The sequence below is a fragment of the Juglans regia genome, chromosome 4, assembly GCF_001411555.2.
Source record: "Juglans regia cultivar Chandler chromosome 4, Walnut 2.0, whole genome shotgun sequence".
Lineage (NCBI taxonomy): Eukaryota > Viridiplantae > Streptophyta > Magnoliopsida > Fagales > Juglandaceae > Juglans > Juglans regia.
In genome coordinates, this window is record NC_049904.1 from 28,863,821 (window position 1) to 28,884,512 (window position 20,692).

The window sequence follows — 20,692 nt, forward strand, 5'->3', positions numbered from 1 at the left end:
CAATACATTAACCCTACAAAGGAGCGAATGGCCATATTCACAAAAGCACAAAACCACGCATACAAAAGAATACAAGAGATAAGATTTTAGCTCCAGAGAAGACAGCTCCAATCCATTAAAAGTATGATTATTTCTCCTGCTCCAAATTAACCATAGGGCCCTGCTACATCCACCGAGAAACCCCACCAAAGGTTTCTACCGACAGTGCAAATTTTTTTTTTTCCAAACATTTTTTAATCCCCCTTAAACATTTTTTTAAAAAAATCACAAACTCATTAAAAAGCCCTTCCTTAACCATTAAGTTTTAAAAAAAAACAACAACAAACAACAACAATCGGTGGGATTTGTAGGTGGGAATATCATTTCCCTTAACCATATAAAGCAAAGAGGGAATACATTCCAGGAGGGACTACTCCTATCTTCCGAACTAACCTTTCCAACGAAAGAACCTCATCAACCATCTTTAGTGGTGTATTTTCTCCCAAAACACTATAATTCAAAATAAAAGCACTCAAAAAAGGACTATCTGGAGAGCAAAGCACACTCTTTTCTATCGATTCATCTACGTACTGCACCATCAACATTCCTCAAGGAAGTTCTTCTGGGATGCATGTATGGTTATGTTCTTTCTACCACTCAATGGCTAAAATTTGAAGATGGAGGTGATGTGCCTTTCACCTAAAGCGAATGCTCTCTTCCACTGCACGTGTGTATAAGTTTGCAATGAAAAGAAAGTCAGGCATAAATTTCAGCAATCTAAAAATTACCAAACTACAGCGACGAGTCTTTCCTAATGCAAATTTGCCCAGCAGATTCAAGTTCCCACAACAACAGGTTAGCTAGTACATTTTAGCTGCTAAGGAAAGAAAAAGACTAACTTAAAAACAAAGTGTCAAAAGAATTCCCATGACCTTGCTTACTAAAGAAAAAAAAGGAAAATGAAGGAAATGAGATTACAGACTGAAAAAACCTCAAACCGAGTGTTCCATCATATGTAACCTGAAAGACTCAAACTACTTCTTGAGGTTCTTTTAATAGCTTTATCACATTTTCTCGGTAGCCAAACAAACGAAGCATTGAGGAAATCAATAAAGAAGATAGCTTTCCCAGTTCCTGACACAGATGCATTACAGTAGAAGTGAACTAAATCACAAGCAAATCAATAATTAAAAAAAAAAACTGAAAAAATAACACGGGTGTCACATTTATAGCTGCGAGGAAATGATAGAAAAGGGGTAAAAAAAAACGAGGAGATGAAGCCAAACTCTAAAACCCATCACTGACTCAAAAAAAAACAACAACAAAACAAAACAAAGTTGTAAAATCCAAAGTGCACGCAAACATCCCAAATATTTTGGTCCAAAATCTCTTCCAACCACAAAGAAAGCACAAATCAAGCAAAAGATAATAAATACCCAAAGGGCAGCTTCGTACCTAATCCCTGACCCTAAATTGAGGGTGAAGACGACAAAAATGGCGCGCCGTCGAGGATGGAGGGTCAGACGGCTGTTGTATGTTCAGTTTTGAGGGCTCGATTCTGTGTATCCCTTAAAACGACGACGCCTCTCGAGGATATTTCTAGTCATGTTTGCGCCACATCGGTCGCTTGAACGACAGTGCCTTTTAACTATGGAACGGAAATGATTGAGAATAGGGCTGTAAACGAGCCGAGCTCGAGCGAGCCTGGGGTGTGCGAGCTCGGCTCGTTTACTACTCGAGTCGAGCTCGAGCTCGGCTCGTTTATCAGTCGAGCACATTATAGCGTCCGAGCTCGGCTCGTGTAGAAGGGAAGTAAGTTCGAGCTCGGCTCGAGCTCGATTCTGTTAACGAGCCGAGCCCGAGCTCGGCTCGAGCTCGGCTCGCTTATGACAAAAATTTAAAAATTAAAATGTTTAATATAAAATTAAAATAAATGCTCATAATTTATATATTTTGTCCAACATTATAATTTATTACTCATAATATAATATTATATTTATATTAATTAGTGTAATATAGTAGTGCTATTATACTAATTCCATATAAAACTAAATTAATATGTAAGTTGTAACACATGTTATATACTAATACTATAACATATTATATTTATATTAATTAGTATAACACGTCATATAAGTATATAACATTATCTAACTTTATCTTTTATCAAACATTATAATCTATTATTCATAATATAATATTATAGATCTATTATATACTAATACTATAATACTATTATACTAATATGATAAGGAGATGGTGTAATTTGTAAATTTATAATGTTATATATTATGTAACATTATAAAACTTCTAGTTTTATAGAACTAATATTATATTGTTAATATTATATAATATTAGTTCTAGTTAAACTAGAAGTTAATATTATAAATTTATATATTGTATATGTAGTGGACTATAAATCTATAAAACTAAGTCTATATACATATTTATGTATATTATAAATTATATATATCTAACTTTTGGCTATTATATATATATATATATATAAATATTGTATTATATATATACAAATATATACGAGTCGAGCTCACGAGTCAAGTCGAGCTTCAAACGAGTTTGTTCACGAACATTAATCGAGCCGGTCGAGCTTTATACGAGTTTGTATCGTTTAATAATCGAGCCTAATTCTATGTTTACGAACGGCCCATTTAATATTCGATTCGAGTCGATTTCGAGTTTAATCGAGTCGAATTCGAGCTGCCTGTCGAGTAGCTTGTTTATTTTACAGCCCTAATTGAGAATAATAAGAAATAAAAAACTTTTAAATTTTTAATGGCAACTATTTTAATTTTTAAAGAAAAATTAGTCCTAAAATTTAAATCAAATTTTACTATTTAAATTATGTAAATTTATATATTAACTTGAAAATAAAATAACTCATCTAAAAAATAATACACATAACATTTTTCACAATTTCTTACGCAATTATATTTTAAAATGTGAGACAGTTTTATAAAATATCGTTAATTTATAAAAATGCCTTAATATATTTGTATCATTTAAAAACATGATTGTTAAAAGAGTTGTATTTATATCATTACTCTTTTAATTACCATTTAATTACCATCGTTTCACTATCTTCTCGTATGACATCAAATGATTTGATGATAATTAATGAATGATAAATAATTTTTTAATAATTTAATATCAAATCATAAGATAATGGAAAAAAATTAATTAATATATCTTATAATAAAAGTTCATAATTGATGTAACAAAACTTATTTTTAACAATATGGGCTTGCAAATAGAGTTTTTTAATTTGACGTACTACAAAAAATTATTTCAGTTTATAAATTTTATTTTTGTAAGATCATTTTATAAAGCATATATTTCTTTAAGATTTATAATAAAAATGAATTTTTATTATATGTTGGATGAGATCACATAGCTATCAAATTTTAAAATAAAAATAAAATTTTTATACTAATTAATGTACAGATTTTCGCATCAATTATGAATTTAATCTGTTCATAAATAAACTCTCAAATAGAACTATTATTTCCCAATACAAGTAGATAAGTTCTGCAAAAGCTTTGATTTTGAGAAGAGTTTTACTATGTACAAGTAAGTTTGCATACCAATCTGCGTATTGATATTGTTGTCATCATATTTTAAATTCAAATTAGTACTATTTTTAATAAAATTTATTTTCTAACTAATCATATTGAATGAATGTACATATTAATATGCAGAATCATTTACAATTAAATTTTTCCTTTTTAGAATTAGGTAATCTCAAAAACCTTCGGCACTTGGAGGCTAGGTCATTGATAGGCCAAGATGGGCTAGCTTAGCTCAAGTCCATATCAGGCCGAAATATTTGGGCTGTGGGTTGAACTGGCAGAAGCCCATATAACTACTTAGACCATGCAATGAATTAGTGCTCGCCCTAACAAAATAGAAAAATGATATCTGTAATCTTAAAGTGTATAAAATTTATGCACTCTCAATTGATAAATTTGAAACCTATATAAAATTATTATTTTTTTAATGATGATGTGGATCATAAGTTTATCAATTTTTTTTCAAAATGAGTGTGCAATGCTTACACATTCCAAAATTATATCTAATATTACTCAAATAACTCAAATAAACAAAGATCATTTGTAAGCTTACTATTTTTACTTTTCCTCCATTCTCGTAAACCCTTGCTTTATATTTCCAATTACTAATAATCGAAAATATCATTTATTGCATTCTAATCTTATATTCATGTTGATGACGTGTTTTGCACATCTGGGCCTAGTTCCAACAACCAGGATTGAGATCCTGCTACATGCGACACTAATACAAAGGCAGGCTCGGACCTTTGATACCAAAGTCAGTTTTCTTCTTTCTTAATGAATTATTTTGAATCAGCGTGAAGAGAGATTATTAGTACATGGGGTCAGACTTTTATACGAGATATTGGAAAACATTCTGTATCCTGTCAATGGTAAGCATCATGCCCATAGTTTTCAAGCCATGGTATTTAATGCGATATAACTTCTGAGGTGGAGTCATTAATGCGACGGCTCCTTGGGTGGCTTCTCAATTGTAGGCGGTCGGCGCGGTCATTTCTCGTTCCCTTTGTCAGGAAATGGAGGCCTGTCTATGATCCCCGCTCACGTGCCAGTGTAGATCTTTAAATGCTAGGTGTTGACAGATCCCATTTGTCCCCTTGGATCTGTTTCCTGCGCGAGGAATACCCCAACTTTTCTCATACGACTCCTGGACTAAATTCTCTTGGTGGATCTTGGACGGTCCACCAAGATTAGGGTTTGAGACTGCTGCATGATGTTGGGTCAATTAATTAATAAACAAACCGAGGTTATAAATTCTCTAATCTGTCACTATCGTATAGTACTGATCAAGGGACGTACGTTATATATTAAGCATGAATTAGTTTTAAAATCGTCTGAAAATCTTTAAAATTAATGTATTAAAAAATCATTTTATTCTATTAACTTATATATATATATATATTTGATATTTCTTTACTTCAAAATTATTTAAAAACTTTTCTTATGGAATCTTTTGGAAAGCTAATTCACGTGGAACTCTCTCTAATCGTACGTACATTGAGTACTACAAATATAAATATATTTTTATATAATTCATTCCATTTGTTGCATTGTTTGATGATCTTGTAATTGGCAATAAAACAAATAATCAATAAGACATGCTAGCAGCTTATGCGCTCGGAAACCAACATCATTCAACAAACAACGTCCAAACATATGAAAAATGGATAATGATATACATACAAATTTTATATTTTAATTTGAGAGTATTTGTATTAAATTACCGATCTTATTTTTATATGTTATTTTATAAAAATGTCATTCAGTTAAAATAAAATTATAAAAATAATTATACTCGTATTTTATTTTTAAGATAATATAAATTGCGTTGCCGAGTTCAAGAGATCATCGTATCGTAATCATAAAGGGTGAAATGTGTTGTTGGGTGTTACAAAATAACAAAGGTTGAATGGTACGATTTAGCTGTTAATTAATTATCCCATATTTTAGAATGCCAATCCATCTATTAGAGCTTAAGACCTCACACCTCCCAAAATTAGTAGACAACATATGCATAACGACTACGATTAGATATTTTGATTCATCCAATACATATACATATATAATATATTTATTTATTTTAGTAATTCGATGGATTCAAAACATTAAAAAAGATAGACCAAATATATATATATATATATATACACATATATATCTCCTTATACTTAAAAGCATCTATCGCCCGATCAACATTAAGATGAACAGTAACTTATTTTACGTTTTCTTCCTCCCCTCACACTCCTCTCTATCTCACAGCAAAATCATAAATTCTCCTTACATCCAACTCTACATCCTCACAGTAAATTCACCACATAAATCACAAATCAACAGATCTTGTGAAGAGAGAATGTAGGAGCTGGGGCTTCGGCTGGAGGAAAGGAGGAAGAGGAGGGGACGTCGGTGAAGTACGAGGTTACTGCTGGCGGTGCGATGGTTAACGACGGCGCTACGAGGAGAAACCCGTATGTCGAGACCCATTTCGAGTTGCTCACGTGTGGCTGAGGGAGGAGCTGCTAAGGGGCTTCAACAGTGGGTTTTGCTCGCCAGAGTGAGGGAAACCGGTGAGGTGATTGGTTACGCCACAGGGTGGCGCACGGCAGCGTTGGGCTGCTTGAGGGAGAAGAGAGAGAGAGAGAGAGGACGCGCGGGGAAGTAAGGAGCTGCCAAGGGAATTTGATGGTGGGGTTTGGTCGCTGATGACGTGGTCGGTGACACCGCACAGTAGCGCACGGCTGCTTGAGAGAGGAGATCGTGTGAGAGAGAGGGAGGACGTGGCTGAGCGGAATGAGAGAGAGGAAGAAAGTGAAAGTGAGGGGAAAATAAAAGATTTTGGGATTTAAATCCAACCTTTAATCTTAAGTCTCTAAATTTGATCTAATAGTAAAAATTTAACTGCTGATTTAAATTAATTTAAAATAAATAATTAACATATAAATATCATATCATAAATAAATTATTAAATTTAATTTATAAAATATTAAAATTTTTAGAATTTAAATCCAACCCTTCATCATAAGTCTCTAAATTTGATCTAATGGTGAAATTTAAATATTGATTTAAATTAATTTAAAATAGATAATTAACATATAAATATCATATCATAAATAAGTTATCAAATTTAATTTATAAAATATTAATCTTGCATCATTAGATAAATGATAAAATTTTGTTAAATAATTTTAAAAAAATAAAACTATATAAATAATTAGAATTTTAACATAATTTAAATATGATAATATTTTTAATTAACTAAATTAGATAAATGTCCATTGGATATTATCCTGCTGCTAGTATAATAATGATATATATATATCTACTATATATATAAATGCGAAGGTTGTTAAGTACCCACGTCGATGGATGCTTGTAATGGATGAAGATGGAATGTAGAAAGTGAAAGCTGTAGTAAATAACAGACTGCACGGAAGGTGTTTGATGAAAATACCATGAGAGATTTGAATTGCTACGGGAGTACTTTGAGGGCTCCCAACCTCCTTACAATGTAATTCTTACAATCAGATTCTTCAATACCATTCCTCTCCACTCACTTTTCCCTTTATGCTTACAATTTCTCTCACTTGTAACTAACTCTCCCAATTGATAAACTAACCTTACTGACTATGAAATTGCAAATGACAGACACAGGTTTTAACCTCAACCTTGACTCCAACGCACCGTTTGAAGTTACTAACTTAAACGGTGCGTTTAACATTTATTAAACGCAGCAACTAAAACATAAAACGCACTCACCCCCTGATTAATTCGAAACGCACGCACACTGCCCCCCATTCCACTTGAAACGCACGCACACTTCACGATTTCTCTTCCAACGCACGCCACCGACTTAGTCTTCAGGATCGCACTACGCACCGTTTCACTTTCACCTCTTTACGTCGTCGTTCCGAGTTAAACTTCAACACTTAATCACTTCAGCCTTTGTTTCTTACTTCCAGTTCGACGTTCCTTAGTTCTTAGCTCTAGGGTTCTTCGCTCCTTGTCCCGAATCCATCCGCCGGTTCATGACAACTCCCTCCCATCACAACACCTTGCCCACAAGGTGTGGGTAGAGGCCTTGCAGACGCCATAGCAGTTCCCAGGTGTTTTCTTCAGTCGGCAACCCCACCCACTTCACGAGGACCTCGGTAACTGCTCTTGCACCTTGTTTCTTCATGCGCCTTTCAATAATTCTTTCTGGTTCTGGTCTTAATTCACCTGTGTGATCCGTAGGTGGGAGTGATGGAAAGATTGGAACTTGACAGCCAATTTTTCTTTTTAGACAAGACACATGGAAGGTCGGGTGGATCTTGGAAGATTCTGGAAGCTTCAATCGGTAAGCCACTGCTCCTATTTTAGCTTCAATTTGAAAGGGCCCATAGAATCTGGGAGCTAATTTCATGTTGTGTCGAATGGCTAGGGTTTTTTGTCTGTACGGTTGTAGCTTCAAATAGACCCAATCTCCTACTTCAAATTGTCTCTCAGTCCTTTTTTTATCAGCAAAATGTTTCATTCGATTGCTAGCTTCACTTAGATTATTCTTCAGCAACTGTATTATCTGATCCCTATCCCTTAAAACTCGGTCTGCCATGTGATTCATGCTTGTTCCTGGAACATAAGATAGTAAGGTGGGAGGAGGATACCCGTACACAGCTTCAAAAGGGGTCATTTTTGTTGATGTGTGATAAGTGGTGTTGTACCACCACTCTGCCATAGGTAACCAAACTGACCAGGACTTGGGTTTAACCCCTGCATAGCATCTTAGGTAGCATTCTAAGCCCTTGTTAAGTGCCTCGGTTTGGCCATCGGTTTGAGGATGATAGGCCGAGCTATAGTCAAGAGAGGAACCCTGGGAGTGAAAGAGAGCCTGCCAAAAAGAACTCAAGAAAATAGGATCCCTATCCGACACCACGGACCTAGGAAACCCATGCAGCTTAAAAATATTTTTCATAAACACATCAGCGACTATTTGAGCAGTATAGGGGTGAGACAAGGCTATAAAGTGGCCATATTTTGAAAAACGGTCCACTACCACAAAAATAACACTGAACCCCTTAGAGTTAGGTAACCCATCAATAAAATCAAGTGATATGTCGGTCCAAGGCTGATCCGGAATGGGTAAGGGTTGTAATAACCCTGCTGGATAAGTTGTTTCATATTTAACAGCTTGACAAGTCTCACATTCTCTCACCAGCTGTTTGATGTCCTTCTTCATCCCCTTCCAATAAAAATCTCGTTTGGCTCTTTGATATGTTTTTAAATATCCGGAGTGACCTGCATGGGGATTATTGTGAATGTACTGCAGCACTTTTAGCTTAAAATCAGAATCCGGGTTCAAAACCACCCTTCCCTTCTTAATAATCAGCCCTTGTTGCACAGTAAATCCTTGAGGAACGTTCTGATTTTGATGCAGATTTTTGAGTAACTCCACTAGCTCCGTAGAGTCGAGGTAGCTTTTTTTTAACTCCTCAATCCAAAGAGGCGTAGGGAATGAAATCATAGCTGAGCAAACCGACTCTTGATCTTCCCCTTCCCTTCTTGAAAGGGCATCCGCTGCCTTGTTTTCCTTACCCTTTTTGTATTCAATGGAGAAATCATAACCCATGAGTTTTGTAATCCATTTCTGTTGCTTCTCAGTTCCCACCCGCTGTTCTAATAGAAACTTAAGGGCTTGTTGGTCAGTTTTTATGATAAAGGGCTGCCCAAGGATATAGGGTCTCCACTTTTGTACTGCAGTCACAAGAGCCAATAATTCCTTCTCGTAGGTCGAAAGTAGCAAGGCCTTACCCTTAAGGGCCTGACTTAAGAAATAGATGGGCTGTCCTAGCTGCATTAACACTGCCCCTATCCCTTTTCCGCTTGCATCACACTCAATTACAAATGGCCTGCTGAAATCAGGAAGTTTAAGGACCGGTGGTTGAGACATGGCCTGTTTTAAGGCTGTAAAAGCCTTGCAGGCCTCCGGGTTCCACGTGAAACTGTTTTTTCTGAGTAAGGAAGTAAGTGGTGCCGCGATGAGGCCATAATTCCGGATAAATTTCCGATAATACCCGGTGAGTCCAAGAAACCCTCGTAAAGCTTTCACATTCTTAGGTTCGGGCCACTCTATCATTGAAACAATTTTTGAAGGATCAGCCATCACTCCCTTGTCATTAATAATGTGTCCCAAATAATCAACTTCATCAACCGCAAACCGACACTTGGATTTCTTTGCAAATAGGCAGTGCTGTTTCAGTGTGTTTAGAACCTCCCTTAGGTGAGTCACATGGTCTCCCATTGATTTGCTGTACACAAGAATGTCATCAAAGAAAACAAGCACAAATTTTCTCAAAAAAGGTTTAAAAACATCATTCATGAGCCCTTGAAATGTGGCGGGGGCGTTAGTGAGCCCAAATGGCATTACCAAAAATTCATAATGTCCCTCATGAGTACGAAATGCTGTTTTGGGAATGTCACTAGGCACGACTCTCACTTGATGATAGCCCGATCGCAAATCGAGTTTAGAAAAAATTACTGCCCCAAAGAGTTCATCCAGCAGCTCGTCTATAATTGGAATAGGGAACTTGGCTTTTATTGTTTCCTTATTAAGTGCCCTATAGTCCACACAAAGTCGCCAACTCCCATCGGCCTTACGAACCAGCAAAACAGGGGATGAAAATGGACTAGAGCTAGGCCTAACCACCCCCGACTTCAACAACTCAGTAACAATCTTTTCAATTTCAGTTTTCTGGTAATATGGGTAACGGTATGGTCGACTTGAAATTGGTTGAGTGCCGTCCTTGAGGACTATATGGTGGTCATGACTACGGGGTGGTGGCAGCCCTTGGGGTTCACTAAATACCCCTTCAAACTCCTCCAACAGATCAGAAATTTGCCCTCCCACCTCGGTACATTTTTCATTTGTTACCTCCTCACACATGATTTGCAGCAAAATGCCCTTCCCGGTAGTCATAGTTGCCTTAAGCAACTTATCCCCATCCTCCACTACCGATGGATTTAACCTTAATCCTTTGAGTTCAATCGGTTTTCCATCCAAAACAAAATTCATAAGAGATTTCGAAAAATTCCAGGATATAGTGCCCAATGTTTCCAACCATTGGATGCCCAACACAATGTCACAACCCGCAAGGTCCAATAAATGAAGAGGTGGGTGTAGTAAGTTACCTTGGACCTTTAGAGGGGCTGACCGGCATATTCCTTCACTGCTAAGTCCTTGCCCATTGGCGACTCGCACCCTTAGATTCACTGAATAATCCACTGGTAATTTTAATCTTGATGCTACAGCTGTGTCAATAAAATTGTGCGAGCTGCCTGAGTCCAGCAGTATAACCACTTGTTCGCCCAAGATACTTCCAACTACACGCATGGTTTTTGATGTGGGGGTACCCGCAATGGCTGCCAAGGAGATTTCGGGTTGTTCATTGCTGCTGGACAGTGTTTCTGGCTGAGCTACTATCGCGTCATCCTGCAGCACCTCTTGCTCATCACTTTCATCCTCACTACCTTGTAGCAAATAAATTTTTGGACTCTTACACTTATGCAATGGATTCCACTTTTCATCGCAATGGTAGCATAAGCCTTTGCGACGTTTTTCATCCATTTGAGTGGAATAGACAGGTTTAGTTCCCCCCGTTGGATTTTTCCACTTATGATACACCTCCCCCGAGTAAGAGCTTTGTGAAGAGTGACTACCACTCATAGTATTTGGTTTGTCCCCTGTAGTTTTAGTGAATTTTTTTGTGCTGCAATAGTACTCCTCTTGCATTTTTGCTAACCCATATGCTGCATGTAAATGTACAGGGTTTAAAATACGGGTTGGAATGCGAACCTCGTCTTTCAAGTCGCTGAGGAAACAACTCAGCTTGTGAGAGTCGGAAAGACCTCTCACACGATTTGCCAAGGCCTCAAACTGGCTCATGTAAGCAGCAACAGTGCCAGACTGTTTTAGCCTCGTCAAGGCCTCCATTGGATCGTCATACGCGGTGGGACCAAAGCGAAGGAGTAAAGCCCTGGAAAACATGTCCCAATCCCGGAATATTCCCCCATTTTCAGCTTCTTGGAACCAAACAAGGGCCTCCCCTTCCATGTGGTAAGAGGCCATCAACAAGCGGTGAGGTAGTGGAGTTTGGTGGAAATCAAAGTAGTGGTTGGCTTTAAAGAGCCAAGCTGCCGGGTTAGTTCCTTGAAAATGAGGAAAATCCAACTTTACACCCCTGGGGTTAAATCTTCTTGGGTCTGTATTGTCGAATTCCAGTTGGAATGGATTGTGTGGGGGTGGGGGTGGGGGTGGGGGAGGATTGTTTTGTTGGGCGAAATGGGCTCTGAGCATATCTTTAATCTCTTGAACATCTGTCTTAACTTCAAGGATCTCCTGTTTAGCTTGATCTGAATCTGTAGGGCATCAACCATCTGCTGCTGTTGTTGTTTTGACCGAGTGTTTTCAGCCATGTTTTCAGGGTGTTTGGATGAATTTTCTGGGTTTTTGGATGACTTTTCTGGGTTTTTGGATGAATTTTCTGGGTTTTTGGATGAAGCTGCGTAGGATCGGTTGGCTGCTGTACCACTTGTTAAGTACCCACGTCGATGGATGCTTGTAATGGATGAAGATGGAATGTAGAAAGTGAAAGCTGTAGTAAATAACAGACTGCACGGAAGGTGTTTGATGAAAATACCATGAGAGATTTGAATTGCTACGGGAGTACTTTGAGGGCTCCCAACCTCCTTACAATGTAATTCTTACAATCAGATTCTTCAATACCATTCCTCTCCACTCACTTTTCCCTTTATGCTTACAATTTCTCTCACTTGTAACTAACTCTCCCAATTGATAAACTAACCTTACTGACTATGAAATTGCAAATGACAGACACAGGTTTTAACCTCAACCTTGACTCCAACGCACCGTTTGAAGTTACTAACTTAAACGGTGCGTTTAACATTTATTAAACGCAGCAACTAAAACATAAAACGCACTCACCCCCTGATTAATTCGAAACGCACGCACACTGCCCCCCATTCCACTTGAAACGCACGCACACTTCACGATTTCTCTTCCAACGCACGCCACCGACTTAGTCTTCAGGATCGCACTACGCACCGTTTCACTTTCACCTCTTTACGTCGTCGTTCCGAGTTAAACTTCAACACTTAATCACTTCAGCCTTTGTTTCTTACTTCCAGTTCGACGTTCCTTAGTTCTTAGCTCTAGGGTTCTTCGCTCCTTGTCCCGAATCCATCCGCCGGTTTATGACAAAGGTTGGATAAACAGTATTTTCGTCTAACATTTTCATTTCCAATTTTGCCCTCACTTGTATTCCAAAATTACATTCTGTTTCCTTTTATACCGCACACAACCCAAATCCTCTCTCTCATCGTCGGCTCTCTGCCTCTCCCTTCCGACTTCTCTGTCTCAATTCACACTTCAAAAATTCTTCATTAGAGAACATTACACCCAGATTTAAAAAAGAAAAAAAATCAACCCCTCCGATTTGAGGAGGAAGATTTCTAAGATTTCAAAATTTATACAAAATCACTAAAACACTATATCCATATACAAGAAAGCCAAACAAGAACAAAGCCAGAGACAAGAACACCCTCTGTGCACTGCTGTTACTGCTTCCATCGTTCATTTGTATTTCCCTTAGCCCAGATTACATCACAAGGTGCAGATTGTTAACATATACACGATCTGAACAAGAAAATAATAAAACAAAAACTTCAGATCTCAAAGAATCCTACATTCAGATTTGAAGAAGAAAAAAAAAAAAAACCTCAGATCAGAACAAGAAGAAAAAAAAAAAAACTCCACCTTTCTCATGAAGAACAACCGTGTTCTTCGTTGGCTGATCTAGGTTGCAGTTTTCTTCATTTTCTTTGAGACCAAACACGGGAAACGTCTGTAGAGAGGAGATTTGAGAGACATGGTTGAAGAATCGTGAGGACAGAGAGAGAGACCTCTGGTTTCTGAAGAAAAATAGATTAAAAAAGATAGAGGTGTGTGTGAGAGAGTGAGAGAGAGAGTCAGAAGTGGGGGAAGAAGATTCGGGAAGGGAAGGCTGGTGGGGGGAAGAAAAGTAAAAAAAGTATGGGCTAGGCTGACCGAATGGGAAGAAATAGAAAAAGATAAAAAATGAATGGGGTGTGGGCTGGGTTTATAAGATTTTCTTTGGGCTTTATAAGTGCATTTTAGATCTTATAAGAAATAATCTTAAATATTATTTTTCGAAAATGATAGTAAATTTTCATAAAATTCTTAAGGAAATAAAAACTCTAAAGAGATGAACTTTAACGTTGCATAGTGTTTTATTCCCTTCATAAGAATCAAAAGAAAATGTTTACAAATTAAATTTTAATGTAGTGCAGTATTTTATATCTTTTAATTTTGAGTCCTGTAAATATTGAATTGAATTTTTGTATTCTACTACAAATATGTAGTTAGCTATATAATTTCCTCCGTTTCTATTAATGGTTTCTTTTCAGTGATTTATTAAAATATATACTTTCTAAACCTAAATGTTTCTTCCGTTTTAGGATAAATTGAATATTTTCTTTCAAAATAAATATATTTCTTAGTATAATTATAAATTTCCATCGGGGAATGAATTATAATTTTTTAATAATTTAAATAAATCTGGATATTTATTAGATCTCTTATTTTTCTTAATATGTAGTTATTTAATAAATGTAAATATAGATGGAATGACTTTGGACTTAATTATTAACCTATATTCTGTTCATTGTTTTTAAAAATTATTATACCAATTGCTCATAAAATTGTAATAAGAAATTACAAGACCACCTACCATATTTCTAAAATATTGCAAGTCAAATTTCTGAGAAATAATAGATGATTCATTTAGGCGCACAAATAAATCAACTTGAATAGTTGCGCCAAAAAAAATATACTAAATTTTAAAATCAAATTTTTTATTCTTGATCTAAAATTAAAATTTTTTATTGTAAAATAAAATGATGAGTTTTAATAAATATTTCTTAGAGTTATCTAAATAATGAGAGTTCTTAACTTAAAATAAATTAATGAATATTAAATAATATTCTTAAAATAATAAAATCATTTAAATAAATTAATTTTTTAAAACTACATTATTCTCGGAACTCCGAAATATAAAAATGTTTACTTGAAAATTAGTCTTTGTTCAATGACACTACAATACCTCATTTAAAATGATTTTGGTAAAATATTTAGAAGATTTTAGAATACTTGACTCAATTTAAAAATCATCAGCTATATTTAAAATAAATATATTAGATTTAAAATGATTTTTTTTAAATGTTATTCATCATCTCTACATTACATACCAATATGTGATTTTTTTTTTTATGTGTAAACACACATATTTAAACATCAATATACATATGTTTAAATTGAATGGTAAAAATGAGAAATCACATGTTACTGTATAGTATAAGAGATGATGAGCTGAATTTTTTTTTTTTTAATTCATCTTTTCTACTTTTTAAAGTAATTTCTTTGTTTAGAAAATAAAAAATTATGTAAAATTAAACTAAACACACGTGCACGTTATCCTTTCCTAGTATATATATAAACTTAGCCCGAAAGAATCTAAAAAACAGGACAGAGGAGTATGCATACCAACCAATTACCATGTTGTCTAGCTGTTTTTCTTGAGAATAATTAATATTAATTAATATAAAAAATAGTAATATTTTGATATTTTTCTTTATAAATATATATAATAAGTCACACGCATGAAACTTGTAATAAAATAACTCTTTTATCCGCATAATTTGTAAACGATCGACGTATTAATTGTTCCAATATTGAGATTATTTGCTTTGCATAAGAGGAAGTATGGAACAAGCAAATGATCAACGTCGTCAAGAAAAATCATTCGCATTTTGACTCCGGATCTCCATAATTTATTTGACAAGTGATCACATCACATCATGAAAAAGCACCCGCCCCATCTTTTATATATATATATATATATATATATATACTTCTTGATTTAAAATGTGTAATTATTTATCCGAAATTATTAGAAAAATATTTTTATTTATCTTAATTTATATTTTCAATAAAATGGATGGTGTGTTTTTAATTAATTAAGTTGTTATATAATTAGTAAAATAAAACTAATTTAATATATATCCCATCAATCAACATAATTGATAAAGATAGAAAATAAATAAAAGATGAAAGGCAATGTTATTGAAATTGGATTAATCATGGTGACATAATTCCGTTTTGATAGTGAGATACTTTTAAGTATTTTGTGAAAAATAAATAAAAATAATAATAAAATAATAAATAATAATGAAATATTCTGAACAGAATACCATTCTGATCAATACTCAGAAAATTGATTTATAATATTTCTCATGATTATACATTAAATGAACAAATTGGATCAATAAATAAATTAGACAACCATCTTCTAATCAACAAAAATATGTTATGGGATTGAAGAAGTTGACACCCTCACCGAGTTTATCAATTGTTAATTCACAATTTGTAAACTAAATATCACCACTATTGATAAAGATTATTGAGTTTTATAAACTAGTTTAGGAAGACTTTGTTAAAGCTAAATAGTAAATCCATGGGAGGCTAAAATATATATTTTTAGGTTATTTAACTATTAAAAAATAACACATAATGTAATTAATAATTTTTTTTTTTTTGTAGAAACTCGTATTTGTAAATAATGATATAGATTCAAAACTTATTTCTCTAATGAAGTAAATCGGAGATTTTAGTCCCCCATGACAACGCTATAAATAATAAATGGGTGGATGTACTCAAATTTCAATTAAGGACACGAAAATAGATAGGCACTTGCTTGCTATTGATATATTTTCGAATTTTTTTATTAAATTAAAAGGTCTAATTCTCATTTCGTTATTTCTTTAAATAATATAATAAGGAGGTAATGTTTAAGAATAATGTTCATTTTGGTACCGAGAAAATGATGAATAATAATTGTTAAGAAAAATATTAAAAAATTTAATATAAATTATATTAAAAATTTAATATAAATGATAATTTATATTAAAAAAAAATTAATATAAATTATCTGAATTTATAAATAATAAAATAATATTTACAGTTATAGAATATGTAAATATTATATATTTAAAAATAAATAAATATGAAGTTGCATGAAAAATTTTATTTTTTAATAATAAACTTTATTTTTTTTATAAAAAAAATTGTACAACGCTTAAATAACTTACTACTATATTTAACATTAATCATTATAAATTTATTTGAATGAAATTATGATAAATAATAACTTTCTCAATTGCAATCCAACTGAATTACATACTTTGATTAGATTGGAATTTGGAGGACAGAAGTACTGAAATACAGAGTGAGGGGTATATTGGTCAAAAGGTATAGATAAGGTTGGATACTCAAGGCAGTAAAAAAAAAAAAAATGAAAACGGAGAGAGAGAGAGCTCGAATCATTGAGCAGAAAAATGAAATGGTAGTATCAGAGAAAAGTACAGATTGGTGGGCTGTCTTCCCGCCATTAACACCATTCCCCATTCTCCACCACACCTCACCACCCACTCTCTCTCTCTCTCTTTCTCGTTGTGTCTGGAAACGACAGGAAATCTGGAACCTCCTCGGCTATAAAAATAGGAGTAATAGCGAACTTTTTCGAGTGTTGTAAGGTTTCTACAAAAGCGCTCGAGAGAGAGAGAGAGAGAGAAAAAAAAAAAGTCTAAAAAATATTACAGCCGGAGGCCTGGTCCTTCTACTAGGCTTTTACACGCTCGTTGAATCCTTGCAGACACTGAGAGAGAGAGAGAGAGATGGTGAGAGAGCCATACTCTTCAGATATGGAAGTTGGGATGAACATGATGAACAACGACATGAATATGAAGCCTGCATGGCTTGAGGGTTTGATGGCTGAAACATTCTTCGGCGCTTGTGGGGCCCACGAGAATCGCAGGAAGAACGAGAAGAACGTCTTTTGCTTGCACTGTTGCCTTAGTATTTGCCCCCACTGCTTCCCTTCTCACCGCTCCCACCCTCTCCTTCAGGTACACATCATGTACAGTACCCGTGATTTACATAGCTATGTGCGCGATCTTCGATTTCCTTTGCAAAAATCATTTTATTTTCACCCATGCGATTGTGTTTAGGTCTTTTGGAACCATGCTTGTTCTTTTTTTTTTTTTTTTTTTAACATTTTTCTGCAGATTCAAATTTTTTCTCGGCTCCGTCTGTCTCAATTCTTTGGTGGGTACTTGGGAATTCTCACGTGTTTTTGTTTTTATTTTTTGCTTCAGTTCTATTGCTCTTGAATTCTTTTCAAATGTAATTCAAGTGCAATTTTCTACTGGGTATCCTAAATCTTTGTGGTTTTCTTACCTCAACTTTTGTTCTGGGTATGTGGTAATTTTATTAGCGAATTTGCAGAATTTTCCTATGATATCTCATTTTTCAAGAACTTTCCCCATGTTTTAGTATTTATTTCACATAATACTCCAAGAATTATCTGCTCGTTATGGTTCTCCATGCGAAGATTTCAAAATCCTTGTCTAAAAATCTTGCAAAACGTTCAGTTCTGAATAGAGAACAAAAGGGAAAAAAACTCACTCTTTCGGCATTTCAATTCATTTGAATTTTGGCAGTTTTCCAAATTTTACTGAACTTCTACTGCGCAATAATCTTTCTTTAAGGAACGTCCCAAAAGTCTTCCAGAATTTGACCAAATTTCCGTTCTTTTGTTCACATACCAAATTGGATTCTATAGACATACTGTTTGAGAGCCCCTAAAATTAATTATTGATTTTTTATTTATTTATTTTAGTTTAATATAGCTTGTTCTTATCATATTTTTGAATCCATCCAAACCAAGATCGTCTTACTTATGTGGTCAGGCCTTGCTTAATTTATTGCATTTTCCATGTAGAAGGTTCTTTATAAATGGTTCACAATGTCTTCCCTGATCCCACTTTTTGGATTTGGTTTCTTTCCCATTTATGGAATATTTCTTATTTGTTCATTATTTCCCTGCAAAGGTCGCTCATGAGCTGTTGCTTTCATCGAAAGCGAAAGTTTGACCCAATTTTTCACATTTCCTGTTCTTGTTTGTCATTTTCCTGAAGAAATCCCTTCCATAACTAATTCTCAACTCGATCGATTGGTTCATTCAGTTTTCCTTGAATCAAGGTTGCATGCTAGCCCAACCTTTTCACCTAAAGTTCAAATTACCCACAGAATGCTGTAGCTCTTCTTCTATTTAATAAATGTCTATTTATATGCATATAAACAAATAAGTTTTTTGGTGCTTTTTTGCCTAAGATAATTTCGTATTTAATACAGGAAAAATCATTGACCTTTTATAGGTCATATATTTACATCACATTAATGGTGATTAAATTAGCTGCTGTAATTAAGATGGTCCTCTATTGTGGTTATATTATTTCCCGTGACAGGTGAGACGATATGTTTACCATGATGTCGTTCGATTGGGTGATCTGGAAAAGCTCATTGACTGCTCATATATTCAGGTTTTTATTATAATATTTCATAAGAAAAGTTACTGTAATAAAAATGTCGGAATTTAGTATACATCCATGCAAAAACGAAATCCAATTAGCTTTACTTGTTTTCTGCATTATAATTAACTGATCATGATGTGATTCCCTCGTTTGGCAGCCCTACACTATAAACAGTGCCAAAGTGATATTCTTGAATCAGAGGCCACAGTCTAGGTCTTTCAAGGGCTCTGCCAACATATGCTGGACTTGTGACAGGATTCTCCAAGAGCCATTCCACTTCTGTTCACTCTCATGCAAGGTCCATTTCGGTTTCCCCCCCTTCACTTACCTGTTTGCCATTTGAAGTGCTTTAATATTCTGATTGATGATCAAGTTTCAAGAAGACGTAGTCAAGGATCTTTGCAACTTGAGCAAATTAAACAACTTTGTCATGCCCAACTTGCTAAATTTGCAAAATCATGGAAGAATGGCATTTGGGGTTTGTAAGAAAAGTTCTCATATGGCCGGTTTGTTTTTGTTAAAAATTTATATTCTCTTCTCACTTTGGAAGTGCACATGAAATGATAGCTTTCGATCGTTAGCTTATATATAGTCCATAAAACCTAAAACTGAAAAAAAAAAATGCAGGTTGATAACATGGTGTGCCGAGGAGAAGATCTATCCAGCATTCTGTACAGGTTTGATGAATCCGATTTTGCAATTTCCCAGTTCGAGGGATTACAGATGGATGGCTCGGAGATGATAATTGATGATGATGATGGCCAAATTACCACAAGCTCCATCCTAGAGGATCCAGTAGTACAATACAGAGGTTCATCATGCTCCAATGAGGCCACTAGCAATTCCTTAATTTCACGCGAACCCGAGCTGGTGAAGAAGAAGAAAGGACGGGGCTTGCTCCCCGGGATTGTTCTCTCTCTCAGCAACAGGAGAAAGGGAGCTCCTCAGAGGGCTCCTCTTTCTTAAGATTTGAAAACTCAAGAAATAGAGATCTGAATTTTATTATTACATATAATTTATATGTTATTAGGTAACATTAAGGCTGGTCATGCTTAATCTGTCTTCTGAAGCAAGTACTCGTCTGTATTGAGTGCTATTTTTGCATTTTTCTTCTTTTTAACTGGAAGGTGCTTATATATGACATGACCTCTGGTGGGTGAAGATTTTCTGCATTTCAAGGCTAGCTATCCTCTCAACTCCACCAATTTTGTATCGATCATGTAATGGAACTTGCTGGTATAATATATATATATATATATTATTATATATATATATATATATGCACGTTATCTTGCATAAAAACCTTTTCATGCTATGTTGGGTCCTTTTCTTAATTAGTAGTCATTCTTCCTTGTTAGAACACTAATGGAATACAATGGCTATCATGTTTTATGACTTCGTGGTGATCATAGTTTGCATGTCAATATATAGGTCCTAATTATTTCCAAGTTAATGAAAAGTATATATATATAGTTGTATGGACTTTGAAACTTTTTTTTTTTTTAAATGAGAAATACATTCATTCATGACAGTGAAGTTATAGTCATGACTAATTAATACAGGGAAAAACTCATATTACAAGCCAATTAATCACGGTTAAGGCTCTACCAATGCATAAATTCCTTTGTGAT

The 20,692-nt window shown here is 34.7% G+C and overlaps 1 protein-coding gene and 1 long non-coding RNA gene across 2 annotated transcripts; one reads left to right on the plus strand and one right to left on the minus strand.

Moving 5' to 3' along the window:
- Window positions 1–12,051: 12,051 nt before the first annotated feature.
- LOC108998220 lies at window positions 12,052–13,631 on the minus strand. Its single transcript, XR_001997291.2, has 2 exons — window positions 13,369–13,631; window positions 12,052–13,248 (listed from the first exon to the last, which is right to left on the minus strand). It is a non-coding gene; the product is annotated as an uncharacterized LOC108998220 (long non-coding RNA).
- Window positions 13,632–17,050: 3,419 nt separating this feature from the next.
- LOC109006361 lies at window positions 17,051–20,244 on the plus strand. The gene is made up of 4 exons (XM_018985633.2): window positions 17,051–17,594; window positions 18,996–19,070; window positions 19,219–19,359; window positions 19,689–20,244. Exons 1-4 carry the CDS (start codon window positions 17,364–17,366, stop codon window positions 20,025–20,027), a joined length of 786 nt encoding a protein of 261 aa, XP_018841178.1. The 5' UTR covers window positions 17,051–17,363; the 3' UTR covers window positions 20,028–20,244.
- Window positions 20,245–20,692: the final 448 nt, after the last annotated feature.

Excerpts from the sequence above, each read along its gene's own strand:
- LOC109006361 (XM_018985633.2), top strand. The coding sequence starts at position 17,364 with ATGGTGAGAGAGCCATACTCTTCAGATATGGAAGTTGGGATGAACATG. Across the intron at positions 17,595-18,995 it reads GCTCCCACCCTCTCCTTCAG|GTGAGACGATATGTTTACCA; the intron begins GTACACATCATG and ends TTCCCGTGACAG. Across the intron at positions 19,360-19,688 it reads TCTGTTCACTCTCATGCAAG|GTTGATAACATGGTGTGCCG; the intron begins GTCCATTTCGGT and ends AAAAAAATGCAG.